Below are 14,903 nucleotides of genomic sequence, written 5' to 3' on the forward strand. Positions count from 1 at the left end.
TTCACCGGATTAGCCAGGATGGTCTCGATCTCCTGACCTTGTGATCCGCCCGTCTCGGCCTCCCAAAGTGCTGGGATTACAGGCTTGAGCCACCGCACCCGGCCTTTTTTCTTTTCATTTATTTTTTATTATTATACTTTAAGTTCTAGGGTACATGTGCACAACGTGCAGGTTTGTTACATACGTATACTTGTGCCATGTTGGTGTGCATCCATGCCAAGATTTTAAACATAATATGCTATATTTTCTTCTGAAACTTTCACGGTTTTATGGTATTTAATGGTATTTATACTTTGGAATAATATATAGCTCTGATTCCATCTCATTATATAAATTGCTAAGTTGATAGCTAAATATATTTGTTCTATTATTAAATACATTTTATGAGCTACAAATAAAATCTGACTTTACTCCATTACTTGTTTACCTGAGATGACCCCATTCAACCACTTCTTCATTTCTTCTACTGATCAATCCTCAAAAAATACTTAGTATAAAACCAGTACTTTTATATAATCTAATTTCAACTGTTAGTATTTTCATGTTTTATCTTGTTTGGTTAAGGAACAAACTCTATTTAAATCTATATAGTCCTTACTTAAACATACAATCTGAAGGAAAAAAATGACAGTTCAGTGTTAAAGACCCACATTTGGATTATGGACACATACAGACACACACACATGCCTATAGATTAAAATGTACTTAGACTTCAAACTTACCTTCCAGACCAAGTCCAGTTGTCTAGGTTTAGATAGTGCAAATCATTCATCCTAGTTTGCTAAAAGAAAAGTGTGTTACACTGGTCAGTATTTCACATCTTTTATCAGCTAAAATTTTTCTTTTAAAGTAAGTTCAGATTAAAAATAGACTATTTCTATTTTACTTCACATGAGAAGTTTAAATATTGGAAAACAATAATTAATAAGACTGACACAGAGCTCCCAAATCAACGTGTCAAAGGGGAAAGGAAGAAATAGGTTTAAATTCACAGGCTTTAGATGACAAGAAATTAATTTTTTCTGACACTGCACCGAAAGATTCTCATTAAAATATGATTTATAATCACCTATGATTGTTCATGTATTGTCTGTTTATGAATTAGAAGATAAATAAAAGTTAGTATTGAATGCCATTTTAATCTCTAGATTACATGAATGTTCAATTATTTCACGAACTCAGAGGATAAATTTTTATAAGGAGCACTGCACATTTCCATTAAAAACACTCACCAAAACACGTCCGCCAAAGATATAACCCTTATTTCCAAGAACTGCACACATATGCGCGGCTCGTGGCTGTGGTGGAACTCCACCCTGCAAGTAGAAATCAGAACAGATTGCAAAGACTTGAAATATCTGTAATAAAGTTACATTCCTATGCTCAGTATGAGAAAGTCTTAATCACTAAGTTATCATTACCTGTAATTCAATTAAAAATGCTAATGCAAAAGTTTATTCTAAATAGTACTAATTGCAGACAAATACTATTTGTCAGAATAAATTTTATTCTCCCTGATCTTTACTTTTGAAAATGTTTTTCTTGTATGTCTGACACTATTTAGCAAAATAAGGTTTCATGTAAATTTTTGTTTGAAATACTGTATAAAGATTTTTAAATCAAATTTTGAAATTTTCTCTCTCTCCCTCTCTCCTCTGTCTCCCTCTCACACACAGAGTTCCTATTAGAAGTGAGCGGTGCATATTGCGATTATCTCAGAAACTCTGTAAAATTAAAAATGGCTCCAAAACTCTTGATGCCTCAAATTTACAATAAGTTCACTCTTGGCTTAAGCCAGACAGTGCTTTCTCTCTCACTGAAACTCTTAACATTGGTAATACTTCTCTACACTTTATTTTGAATAAATATAGCAGATCTTTTCTTTAGAGAAGTTTTGTTTTTTGTTTTGAGGCAGTCTTGCTCTGTCACCAAGGCTTGAGTGCAACGGTGCGATCTTGGCTCACTGCCACCTCCACCTCCCAGGTTTACGCAGTTCTCCTGCCTCAGCCTCCTGAGTAGCTGGGATTACAGGCGCGTAACACCAGGCCTAGCTAATTTTTGTATTTTTAGTAGAGATGGGGTTTTGCTTTGTTGTCCAGGCTGGTCTCAAACTCCCGGCCTCAAGTAATCTGCCTGCCTCGACCTCCCAAAGTGCTGGGATTACAGGTGTGAGCCACCATGCCACCCTAGAGAGGTTTTTAATTGGTGGCAAAAGCAAGTATCATGGGTAGATGAATGAATAAGATTTAAGGGAAGAATCTTCTGCATAATTTCCATGTTTTCATGGTGAGTGCCTTTATGTATGTATTTTAATTCCAAGTTCTGAAAGAACCTGACATTTTCAGTTCACTGGCTACTCAAAGTGGGTATAGGAAATTAAAGCCTGCATCCAATATCATAACTTCCTAAACTTTTCAGGCTTATTTGAGTAACTGTGCTGAGGTCAACTTGGTAAGACATAATTCAGATATTAACTGTATAACACTTAAATGAGAACCATTTAAGAATTTTGGTTCCCAGCCCTTCCAGCAGAACAAAATTTTTATTATTACCCCAGGCTTGATCTGAAATTTTGGAAGAATTCTTCTACTATATAGAAGAGAACAGAAGAGCACTGAAAATCTGAAATTTACTGCCTGGAAAAGAGGATCCAGAGAATGGTCAAACTCTTAACACTTACTATTTTGCATAGACCTTCCCATCATTTCCATGAACAGAAGCTGGACTGTAAGGAATTCTGGTCATATACGTGTATTAGTAGACACATATGTAACTGCGCATATACGACCTGCTTAGCATTCCACTCTGTTCAATTCTGGTAAGCTTTTCAGTCACAATACCCTGCTGTCGCTAGCAATGAACATGTGACTCAAGACTGGCCAGTCATCCCTTTGGCATCAGGAATTGCTGTAAAGAGTAGGAACATGCCGAAGTAGAGGCCAAGTCCCTTTCTTTCTTTCTTTCTTTCTTTTTTTTTTTTTTTGTAGAGACGGAGTCTCATTCTGTTGCCCAGGCTGGAGTGCAGTGGCGCAATCTCGTCTCACTGCAACCTCGGCCACCCAGGTTCAAGCAATTCTCCTGCCGCAGCCTCCTGAGTAGCTGGGACTACAGGCGCATGCCGCCACGCCCGGCTAATTTATTTTGTATTTTTAGTAGAGATGGGGTTTCAAGGTGTTGCCCAGGATGGTCTCAAACTTCTGAGCTCAGGCAATCCACCCGCCTCTGGCTCCCAAAGTGCTAGGATTACAGGCATGAGCCACCAAGCCCGGCCCTTTTCTAAAACTAATATATAGACGTTGAGAGAGTACAATACAAATAACTGTGTGTGTAACCAGGACCATATTCCCTCCTAAATGAGCCAATGTGTCTGCCATAGACGGAATGAAACAAGCACACAAAGAGAAGCAGAGAAAAGCAGACAGAAAGACAGAATGTATTGTGAGGATGCTGAGTAACCTGCTCCGGTTCCTGAGGCCGTGGTCCCTGCGGCTCTTCCTTCTACTTTGTGAGCCATTCCAATATGCTTTCCAGCTATGTGAGAATTCATTATTGCTTAATCTAATTTGAATTTGTTTTTTGTCACTAACAAATGAAAGAATACTGATAATGTACTTTTTGTCATGCCATAATTGCATCTACCTCTGAATTCAAGGGTATAAAAAACATGGGCTTTGTTATAAAAGGATTTTAAAAAATAGGCCTTTATTAAATCAGGGCATGACACTTGTGGTAAAGAATGATGATGGCACCTCATTAAAAGAGTTTTTTCTAGAAAACCTTAGCTGGCATGGAGAAGAATATGCATTTTTTTTTGTTTTATTTATTTTGAGTGATGGGGCTTCGCTATGTTGCCCAGGCTAGAATGCAGTGGAGTGCAGTGGCTATTCACAGGTGTGACTGTAGCACACTACAGCCTCAAACTCCTGGACTAAAGTGATCCTCCTGCCTCAGCCTCCTGAGTAGTTGGGACTACAGGTGCCATCTACGGCTCTGATATTTTTCTTAATGCTATTAATGAAAGTACCCTAGAGAACTACTTGGTATGTGATTACAAACCTAATTACAAAAATCCAAATAACAGGTTGGGTGTGGTGACCTATAATGCCTGTAATCTGAGCACTTTGCAAGGCTGAGGTGGGCAGATCGCTTGAGGTCAGGAGTTCGAGACCACTGTGGCCAACATGGTGAAACTCCGTGTCTACTAAAAATACAAAAATTAGCCAGGCATGGTGGCCCGCGCCTGTAGTCCCAGCTACTTAGGAGGCTGAGGCAGGAGAACCACTTGAACCCGGGAGGCGGAGGTTGCAGTGAGCTGAGATTGTGCCACTGCACTCCAGCCTGGGCGACAAAGCAAGACCCTGTCTCAAAAACACAAAACAAACAAACAAACAAAAAAACCCCAAAATCCACAGTAAAAAATTGAGTTTTAAATACAAATATATAAAGATGACTTTTTACAACACTTACTTTAATTTCTGGTTGAAACCAAGTCTGTGTCTTTGTGTCAAATATATGGACATCATTATGCCATCCCCAGAATATCTGCTCTTCCTAAAAGAGAAATTTTTTAAATATCTAAAAGCTTTAATAATTTTTACATTATTATTACAGTTTTATCACATATTTACTGGTAAAATAATAGACACCTTACAAAAATAGAGTTAAGTGTTACCATAGTCACAAAGCCAATGGATACATGGGTTCCTCCCAAAGCATGGTCCCCAGACCAGTAGCAGCACCACCTGGCAACTTTTCTTCTCATAGTAATGTTTGCAGTGAATCATAATTTTACTTGTTGACAATCTTTCAATTTTCTCAAAGGATGATCATTTTTAAAATTGCAGAGGATAGAATAATGTTTACATTTTTAAATCTGTTTTCCTAAAGTACATGCTCAGAACTCATTTTTGCCATAATAAACTTTAGAGGGTGGGCATGGTTCCTGTTTCCAAAAACTTCTAATCACTTCTACTTCACCAAGCAACTGGTTCTTATAGATTAAACTTATGACCACTCTCTTCTTTTTTTTTAAGATTTCTTTCTTTCTTTCTTTTTTTTTTTTTGAGACAGAGTCTCTCTCTGTTGCCCAGGCTGAAGTGCAGTGGCGCGATCTCGGCTCACTGCAACCTCCGTCTCCCGGTTCAAGCGATTCTCCTGCCTCAGCATCCCGAGTAGCTGGGACTACAGGTGCCTGCCACCGCGCATGGCTAATTTTTTTTTTGTATTTTTAGTAGAGACTGGGTTTCACCGTGTTAGTCAGGATGGTCTTGATCTCCTGACCGCGTAATCTGCCCATCTCCACCTCCCAAAGTGTTAGGATTATAGGCGTGCGCCACCATGCCCAGCCAACCACTCTCTTCTTTATATCCTAAGATATAAAATTCTTTGTCAGCAAGGTAAAGAATTAGCAGCTATACTGTATTTAGCATCTCCCAGAGTGCTGAAATCCTCTATCACTACTCTAGATGATCTCTGTGCCAGTTTTACATTGTGTGTCAGAAATACATCATTTATTTTTGTCAGGCCTTGTCAAGCAAGACAAATAAGCTAAACAATTTACTTAGTTTAGAATCTATTTTTTAATTTTATTTAAATTGAAACGGTCTCACCATGTTACCCAGGCTGGTCTCAAACTCCTTGGTACAAGTGATCCTTCTGCCTCAGCCTCCCTAGTAGGTGGGATTATAGAAATGTGCCACCACACCCAGCTCATTTAGAGTCTAAATGAAAAAAACCCATTTGTGTTCCAGAAACTTCAAGACATGATATTTAGCTTAGTAACTGTATTGTAGGAGAAAAAAATTGAGTTATTTCACTGATGAATAAAAATAACTAGATATAAATAGAAGTTATATTCCTGAAAATTCTCAGCAATACTTTAAGTAGCAAAGCTTTAATGATATATCATTTTTAAAACTCAAAAACGACATAGAAACATGGGGAATTTTCAAAAATACCCATATACAAAGCAATAGACATGAAATATGTGTGTGTATAAACATATATACACATATATACATGTATATATTTATTTACATTAATAATATAGAATAATACATACTAGTAGAAGGTAAAACTAATAAGACTGCATCTTGGTGAGAGGATCAATGGTTTTTTAAATTATCTGTTTAAAAATTTCATTTTTGTAATTCATAACTTCTTTCACTAATAATGATTTACTGTCTAATCAGTAAGAATAAGTAGAGAAATTAATATCACTACCCATGGACTCTTACCTAGAGGCCAGTCTGACCTATGAATAATTCTAGTGGACATATCTAAAAAGAGATGTATGTCAACAAGAGCTATTGTGGTTAAATATGAACATAATTTTTCTAAGTTGCACTAAAGTCGCTACCTGTCTAACAGAAGCAGGTATCTGTGATTAATGATATAAGAAAAGAAATTACTCTGCCAATAGCCATGAAGGCTAATACCACTACATGAGATACCTCTTGCCAAATGGATACAAATGTTAAAGAGAGAAAACACATTTTTTCATAGTGTCAATTATGACAAATTGGTAGCTCCAAAAATGAGAAAGACCAGGCTCATTATTTCTAAGATGTTGAGGCTATACTGAATTGGAGGGAAATGTAAACAGTGATTACTATCTTACCCAAGATGCATCATGAACATCAAAACAGTCTTGGAGTTCACTGTGTCTCCTACACCCATAACCACCAAAATATATTAGTCTGAAAAACAAACACAAAAGGACACACTTTAGGAATTCTGTTTCCAGTTTGTTCATAGAAAGCTGAAAAAGATCCTCTCACCTTAACAACCCAAACACAAAATCACAGTTTAAAAAGAATAATTTCAGAGCTGAGGGAACAAAGAGACCTAAATAAACCAATTCCAGAAAGTGATGAGCTCTCAATGGGAAAGAAGAGACCCATAGCTGCTTTCATCCCTTGTGTAACAGCAAGAGGAAGAATCCAGCACACACAGGGTTTGTAAGAAGCTACTCAAATTTTTAACAGCTACATTTATATTGGCATGGCAAATTAGATTTATTTATTTATTCTTTTTGAGACACGGTTTCCCTCTGTCACCCAGACTTGAGTGCAGTAGCATGAACATGATCTCGGCTCACTGCAATCTCCACCTCCCGGGTTCAAGCAGTCCTCCTGCCTCAGACCCCTGAGTAGCTGTGACTACAGGTGTGTGCCACCATGCCTGGCTAATTTTTATATTTTTGTAGAGATGGGGTTTCACCATATTGCCCAGGCTGGTCTTGAACTCTTGGGGTCAGGTAATCCTCCCACCCTGGCCTCTCAAAGTGCTGGGATTACAGGCGTGATATGGTTTGGCTGTGTCCCTACCCAAATTTCATCTTGAATTCCCATGTGCTGTGGGAGGGATCCAATGGGAGGCAACTGAATCATGGGGACAGATCTTTCCCAGGCTGTTCTCGTGATAGTGAATAAGTGTCATGAGATCTGATGGTTTTTTTTTTTTTTTTTTGAGACAGAGTCTCACTCTTGTCTCCCAGGCTGGAGTGCAGTGGCGTGATCTCTGCTCATGGCAACCTCCGCCTCCCGGAGTGAATCTCCTGCCTCAGCCTCCCGAGTAGCTGGGATTACAGACGCCTGTCACCATGCCTGGCTCATTTTTGTATTCTTAGTAGAGATACGATTTCACCATGTTGGCCAGGCTGGTGTCGAACTCCTGACCTCAAGTGATCTGCCCACCTTGGCCTCCCAAAGTGCTGGGATTACAGGCATGAGCCACTGCACCCACTGATCTGATGGTTTTCAAAAGGGGAGTTTCCCTCCACAAGCTCTCTTCTCTTATCTGCCGCCATGTGAGACTTGCCTTTCACTTTGAGCCATAATTATGAGGCCTCCCCAGCCACATGGAACTGTAAGTCCAATAAACCTCTTTCTCTTGTAAATTGCCCAGTCTTGGGTATGTCATTATCAGCAGTGTGAAAAACGCCTAATACAAGGCTTGAGCCATGGCGCCCGGCCCCAAATTAGCATCTGAAGAAACCCAGCCGCTCTCTTCCACAGCAGGCCTACAGGCTGCTGCTTGTGCTGCCGCCATGTCTCTAGTGATCCCTGAAAAGTTTCAGCATATTTTGCGAGTACTCAACACCAACATCGATGGGCGGCGGAAAATAGCCTTTGCCATTACTGCCATTAAGGGTGTGGGCCGAAGATATGCTCATGTGGTGTTGAGGAAAGCAGACACTGACCTCACCAAGAGGGTGGAAGAACTCACTGAGGATGAGGTGGAACGTGTGATCACCATTATGCAGAATCCACACCAGTACAAGATCCCAGACTGGTTCTTGAACAGACAGAAGGATGTAAAGGATGGAAAATATAGCCAGGTCCTGGCCAATGGTCTGGACAACAACCTCCGTGAAGACCTGGAGCGACTGAAGAAGATTCAGGCCCATAGAGGGCTGCGCCACTTCTGGGGCCTTTGTGTCCAAGGCCAGCACACCAAGACCACTGGCCGCCGGGGGCCGCACCGTGGGTGTGTCCAAGAAGAAATAAGTCTGTAGGCCTTGTCTGTTAATAAATAGTTTATACATCTTAAAAAAAAAAAAGAAAAGAAAAGAAAAAGAAACCCAGCCATAAAGGGAATTTAACCTACTCCTTAACTCTTTCACATAATCTTCAGGGAGGGATGAGGGTCAGTCACCAACAGCTGGAGGCAGAGGAGAGCTGAGAAAATTCCCTTTAGGCCATCTAAGCTTTGGACTACTAAAGTTTGGGATGCAAACAGGAGATCTGAAAGAAACACCTCAGGGGCATGCCAAACATTTACACCCTATAGAGTACCTGCCCTCCAAAGGCCAGGGGAGGAAATGCAAGGCTGAAAGAGGTCTTCCAGGGTGCAGAAAGCATAAGGTGGGATCAGAGAGCAAAGAGAATTGCCTCGTGGCCCAATGACCTACCAACTGGACTATAAAACATGGAGAGATCTCCCACAGTTTTGAGAGGCAGGAATGCAGCTGTGAAGCACAGCAGAAAATCTCAGTGCTCAAATAGGGATCCCTAGTATAGGAAAGTACTGTTCTAAAACATTTGAAGCCAGAGGTAAAACTCAGTCAAACTAAAGCTACAACAAAGCCCAAATACAAATTACCTACAAATTAGACTGACTCAGCTCTTACTCTAGCAACCTAAAAAAGAAGAAAGGGCATGCCCCTTTCTGAAGATAAATATAATTTATTCCAATCTTTACTGTTCTTTCAGACAGAAGATCTGGCATATAATTTAAAAACTACAGGGAGGTTGAGGCAGGTGGATTGCTTGAGGGCAGGAGTTTGAGATCAGCCTAGGCAACATAAGGAGACCTGTCTCCACAAGAAATTTTTTTTAAAAAAAAAAGGAAAGAAAGGTGTGGCAGTGCATACCTGTAGTCTCAGCTACCCAGGTGGCTGAGGTGGGAAGACTGCTTGAACTCAGAGTTCAAGGTTGTACTGAGTTATGATCACACCACTGCACTCCAGCCTGAGTGAGATGAGACCTTGTCTCAGTTGTACCCAGTTATGATCACATCACTGCACTCCAGCCTGGGTAAGAGTGAGACCTTGTCTCAGTTGTACCGAGTCACCACTGTACTCCAGCCTGAGTGAGGTGAGACCCTGTCTCAGTTGTATCGAGTTATGATCACATCACTGCACTCCAGCCTGGGTAAGAGTGAGACCTTGTCTCAGTTGTACTGAGCCACCACTGCACTACAGCCTGAGTGAGAGTGAGACCTTGTCTCAAAAAAATAAAAATTACAAAATACACAAAAAGGCACAAAAAAGCGGCCCATGATGATGAAAGAAAAGACTCAATATAAATAGACTCAGAAAGAGGTGGTCTAGATAATGGAATTATCAGAAAGGGCCTTTAAAAAAACTATGATGACGATACTAATAGTGGGAAAATGTGGACAACATGCAGGAATAAATGGGTAATTTGAGCAAAGAGATAGAAACATAAAAAAGAACTAAATGGAAATGCTAAAAATAGAAAATAAGATGTCAGAACTAAAGAATTCATTATATAGGTTAAACAGCAAACTTTTTTAAAAAACTTCCTTTCTGGAACTTGATAATTAATAAACTTGGCACAGCAATGGAAAACATCAGTAAACTTGAAGACAAGTCAATAGATTCATAAAAAATATCCAAGTTAAAACACAAAGAAAAGGAAAGAATGGGAGGAAAAGAAACAGGTAGCCAAAGCTTTGTGGAACAGTATCAAAATGGTCTAACATGCATGTAATGGGAGTCCCAGAAGGGGAGACAAAGAAATATGGAAAAGAAATATTTGATAATTTAATTACTAAGAAACTGATGGAAGCTATCAACCTCCAAACCCAAGAAGCTCAGCACACTCCAAGTAAGATAAATACAAAGGAACTACACCAAGGCATAATTAATCAAATTATTTAAGGGCAAAAATACAGAAAAGATAAAGACAAAAAAAAGACATATACAGAGAAACAAAAACACAAATGAGGGTAAATTTGTCACAAAAAAGATGGAAGCCAGACTGGGCACAGTGGGTCACACCTGCAATACCAGCAATGTGGCGGGCTGAGGCAGGAGGACTGCTTGAACCCAGGAGTTTCAGGTCAGCCTGGGCAACATAGTGAGATCCCCATCTCTACAAAAAATAAAAAAAGGCTGAGTGCTGTGGCTTATGCCTGTAATCCCAGCACTTTGGGAGGCCAAGGCAGGCGGATCACCTGAGGTCAGGAGTTTGAGACGAGCCTGACCAACATGGAGAAACCCCATCTCTACTAAAAATACAAAATTAGCTGGGTTTGGTGGCGCATGCCTGTAATCCCAGCTACCCAGGAGGCTGAGACAGGAGAATTGCTTGAACTCGGGAGACAGAGGTTGCGGTGAGCCAAGATTGCGCCATTGCACTTCAGCCTGGGCAACAACGGCAAAGCTCCATCTCAAAAAAAAAAAAAAAAAAAAAAAAAAATTGCTGAGTGTGGTGGCATGCACTTGTAGTCCTAGCTACTTGAGAGGAGGAAGGAGGAACACTTGAGCCCAGGAGTCTGAGGCTGCAGTGAGCCATGATTACATCACTGCACTTCAGTCTGGGTGAGTGATGGAGTGAGACCAACCCTATAACACAAAAATAATAATAATAAATAAAGGAAATAAATAAAAGTAAGAAAGGAAGGGAAGAAAAAAGAGAAAGAAAAATGGAGGCCAAAAAGCAATGTAATAAAACCTGTAAAGTGCTGAGAGAAAAAAAATCCTGTTAACCCAAATGGTCAAAGAAGAAATCATAAGGGAAATTAGAAATTACCTTGAGATAAATGAAAACAAAAACAACAAAACTTATGAGATGCAGCGAAGGCAGGGCTCAGAGGGAAATGTATCACTATAAATGCCTGCATTAAAAATAAAATCTCAAATCCATAACGTAACTGTACAAGTTAAGGAACTAGACAAGAACAAACTAAACTTACAGAGAGCAGAAGGAAGAAAATGATAAAGGTTGGAGGCGAGATAAAATAGTGAATAGAAAAACAATCAAGAAAAACAACAGACCAGACAGGGTGGCTCATGGCTGTAATCCCAGCACTTTTGAGAGGCCAAGGCAGGCTGATCACTTCAGGTCAGGAGTTCGAGACCAGCTTGGCCAACATGGTGAAACCCCGTCTCTACTAAAAATACAAAAAAATTAGGTGGGTGTGGTGGCAGGCGGCTGTAATCCCAGCTACTTGGGAGGCTGAGGCAGGAGAATCGCTTGAACCCAGGAGGCGGGGGTTGCAGTGAGCCACGATCATGTCACTGCACTCCAACCTGGGCAACAGAGTGAACAGAGTGAGACTACGACTCAAAAAAAAAAAAAGAAAAAAAGAAAAGAAAAGAAAAGAAAGAAAAGCAACAAAACAAAAGTTGATTCTTTGAAAAGATCAACAAAATTGACACATGCTTAGACAGCTGTACTAACAAAAAAGTGAGCAGATTCAAATTACTAAAATCAGAAGTGAAGATACTACAGAATAAAAAGGATGACAAAAGAATACTATGCTGGGCATGCTGGTTCACATCTTTAATCCCAGCACTTTGGGAGGCCGAGGTAGGCAGATTGCCTGAGTCCAGGAGTTCAAGACCAGCCTGGCCAACATGGTGAAACCTTGTTTCTAAAAGTACAAAAAACTCAGCTGTGCGTGATGGCGTGCACCTGTAGTCCTGCCTGTTTGGGAGGCTGAGGTAGGAGAATCACCTGAGCTTAGGAGGTAGAGGCTGCAGCAAACCAAGACAGTACCACTACACTCCTGCCTGGGCAACCAGAGTGAGACCCTGTCTCAAAAACAAACAAACAACAACAACAACAAAAAAACAGAATACCATGAAGAAGGGTATATCAACAAGTTGGATAACTTAGATGAAATGGAAAACTTCCTGGAAAGATGCACACCCTCAATGCCGGGCACAGTGGTTCATGCCTGTAATCCTAGCAATTTGGGAGGCTGCGGTGAAAGGATCACTTGAAGCCAAGAGTCTGAGACCAGCCTGGCAACATAATGAGACCCTATCCCTACAAATAATAAAAATCTTAGTCAGGGATGGTGGCACGTGCCTGTAGTCCCAGCTATTCAGGAGGCTGAGGTGGAAGGACTGCTTGAGGGTTCAAGGAGTTCAAAGCTGCAGTAAGCCATGATAGCACCACTGCACTCCAGTCTGGGTAACAGAGAAAGAGCCTGACTCTTATAAAAACAAAAACAAAATATATCTCAAGAAGAAATAGAAAATCTGAATAAACCTATAACAAGTAAGACGATTGAATCAGTAATCAAAACCCTCCCAAGAAAGAAAAGCCCAAGACCAAATGGCTTCACTGGCGAATTCTACCAAATATTTTAAAAAGAATTAACACCAATCCCACTCAAACTCTTCCAAAAAAAAAAAAAAAAGAAAAAAAGTGAGGAGGGAATACTTCCTAACTTAGTTTGAGACTAGCATTACCATGATACCAAAGCAAGACAAATAAAATACAACTAAATATATCTGATAAGGGATCAACACCCAGAATATGTAAAGTACTACTGTAACGTAACATCAAAAAGACAGACAACTCGTTTTTTTAAATGGGTAAACAATTTGAATAGACATTTCTCCAAAGAAGATGTACAAATGTCCAATAAGCCAACATCATTAGTCATTAGGAAAATACAAATCAAAATCACAATGAAATGCTATTTCACATCTGCTAGTATAGCTATTATTAAACACACACACACACACACACACACACACACACACACACACACACCCACCCACCCACCCAAAATAAGCATAGGTGAGGATGTGGGGAAACTGGAACCCTTGTTTCTTGCTGGTGGGAATGTAAAATGGTATAATCACTAAGGAAGATAGTTGGTGGTTCCTCAAAAACTGAAACATAGATTCACCAAATGACCCAGCAGTTCTATTCTTAACATATATACTCAAAAGAATTGAAAATTGAATCAAACAAAGTTATATGCCAACACTGACAGCAGCATTATTCACAAATAGCCAAAAAGTAGAAACAACCCAAGCATCTATCAACATATAAATGGCTAAACAACACGTGGTATATATATACAGTGGAATATTACTCAGCGATAAAAAGGAATAATATATGCTACAACATAATGCACCTTGAAAACATCATGTTAAGTGAAATAAGGCAGACAAAAAGAACAAACATTTTATAATTCAATTTTTATGACATACCTATTATCTGCTTATTCGTAAATTATTATAGACGGAAAGATTAGAGGTCACCAGGGGTTGGAAAGAAGGGAGAATGGGGAGATATTGCTTAATGGGTACAGAGTTTCTGTTTGGAGTAATTAAAAAGTTTGGAAGTAGGTACTGGTGATGGTTGCACAACATTATGAAGGTAATTAATGCCACTGGATTGTATACTTAATATAGTTAAAATGAAAAATTTTATGTTTTATGTATTTACCACAACCTTTCAAAAAGGTGTAGCAAGCCAGGTGTGGTATCTCATGGCTGTAATCCCAGCACTTTGGGAGGCTGAGGTGGGCGGATCACCTGAGGTCTGGAGTTTGAGACCAGCCTGGCCAACATGGTGAAACCCTGTCTCTACCAAAAATACAAAAATTATCTGGGCATGGTGGCAGGCACCTGTAACCCCAGCTATTTGGGAGGCTGAAGCAGGAGAATCCCTTGAACCAGGAGGCAGAGGTTGCAGTGAGTAGAGATCACGTCACTGCACTCCAGCCTGGGTGACAAGAGCTAGACTGTCTCAAAAAAAAAAAAAAAAAAAAAAAGCATAGCAAAAGGCAAGTCTCCCTCCTACTCTGTCACTTAATTCCCTTGCCTAGGGCAATCACTGTTACTGGTTTCTTTTACATATTAACAACAACAAAAAAACCTTTAAAGGTCCAAAAATATAGGGTAGATTAACCTGGAAAAACAAAGGCAGAAAACCATAGTGGCTTACAGAAACACACGTCATTGTCATAAGCATTCAAAGATATTCCCTTTATATAAGCCTATGTAAGGTTCAGCGATAAGAGTTCAGTCCTATGTTTGCCTCTAGCCCTTAAAATGCTTTTTGCAAACCAAAATGACAAAAAGTTAAGCATAACCAGGAGGCAAATCAACAAAGCTATCAATTACTCCTCCTAAAAAATTATGTATATACCTGTGAATAAAATTCAACGATATGTTGAAATACTTGTTACAACCAAGTAAGATTTATATCAGAAACACGAGTATATCATATTAGAAAATATTTAATGACATCAGTACTTAAATGAGAAAAAAACCTCAAACGACTTTAAAATAAAAAGTATTTAATAAAAATCAATACTCATTGCTCATAAACATCTAGGTTTAAAAGGTAAGGCTATGTTTTATCTTTTATTTTTTATATACATATCTTTTTTTTTTTTTTTTT

General features: G+C 39.5%; 1 protein-coding gene and 1 pseudogene across 2 annotated transcripts in view; one reads left to right on the top strand and one right to left on the bottom strand.

Moving 5' to 3' along the window:
- Positions 1-14,903, bottom strand: part of KLHDC1 (kelch domain containing 1) — a 49,254-nt gene that overhangs the window by 23,742 nt on the left and 10,609 nt on the right. The window contains exons 5-8 of the mRNA XM_011999771.1: positions 6,620-6,698; positions 4,468-4,551; positions 1,233-1,316; positions 723-781 (exon numbers count right to left, since the gene is read on the bottom strand). Of these exons, the coding sequence (XP_011855161.1) occupies positions 723-781; positions 1,233-1,316; positions 4,468-4,551; positions 6,620-6,698 (306 nt within the window). The remainder of the gene's footprint in view (positions 1-722; positions 782-1,232; positions 1,317-4,467; positions 4,552-6,619; positions 6,699-14,903) is intronic.
- On the top strand, positions 8,012-8,546 carry LOC105553631 (annotated as a pseudogene). The gene has a single exon (XR_001008185.1). The product of XR_001008185.1 is annotated as a 40S ribosomal protein S18 pseudogene (transcript).

The sequence above is a fragment of the Mandrillus leucophaeus genome, unplaced genomic scaffold (genome assembly GCF_000951045.1).
Source record: "Mandrillus leucophaeus isolate KB7577 unplaced genomic scaffold, Mleu.le_1.0 Scaffold60, whole genome shotgun sequence".
NCBI classification, from domain to species: Eukaryota; Metazoa; Chordata; class Mammalia; order Primates; family Cercopithecidae; genus Mandrillus; species Mandrillus leucophaeus.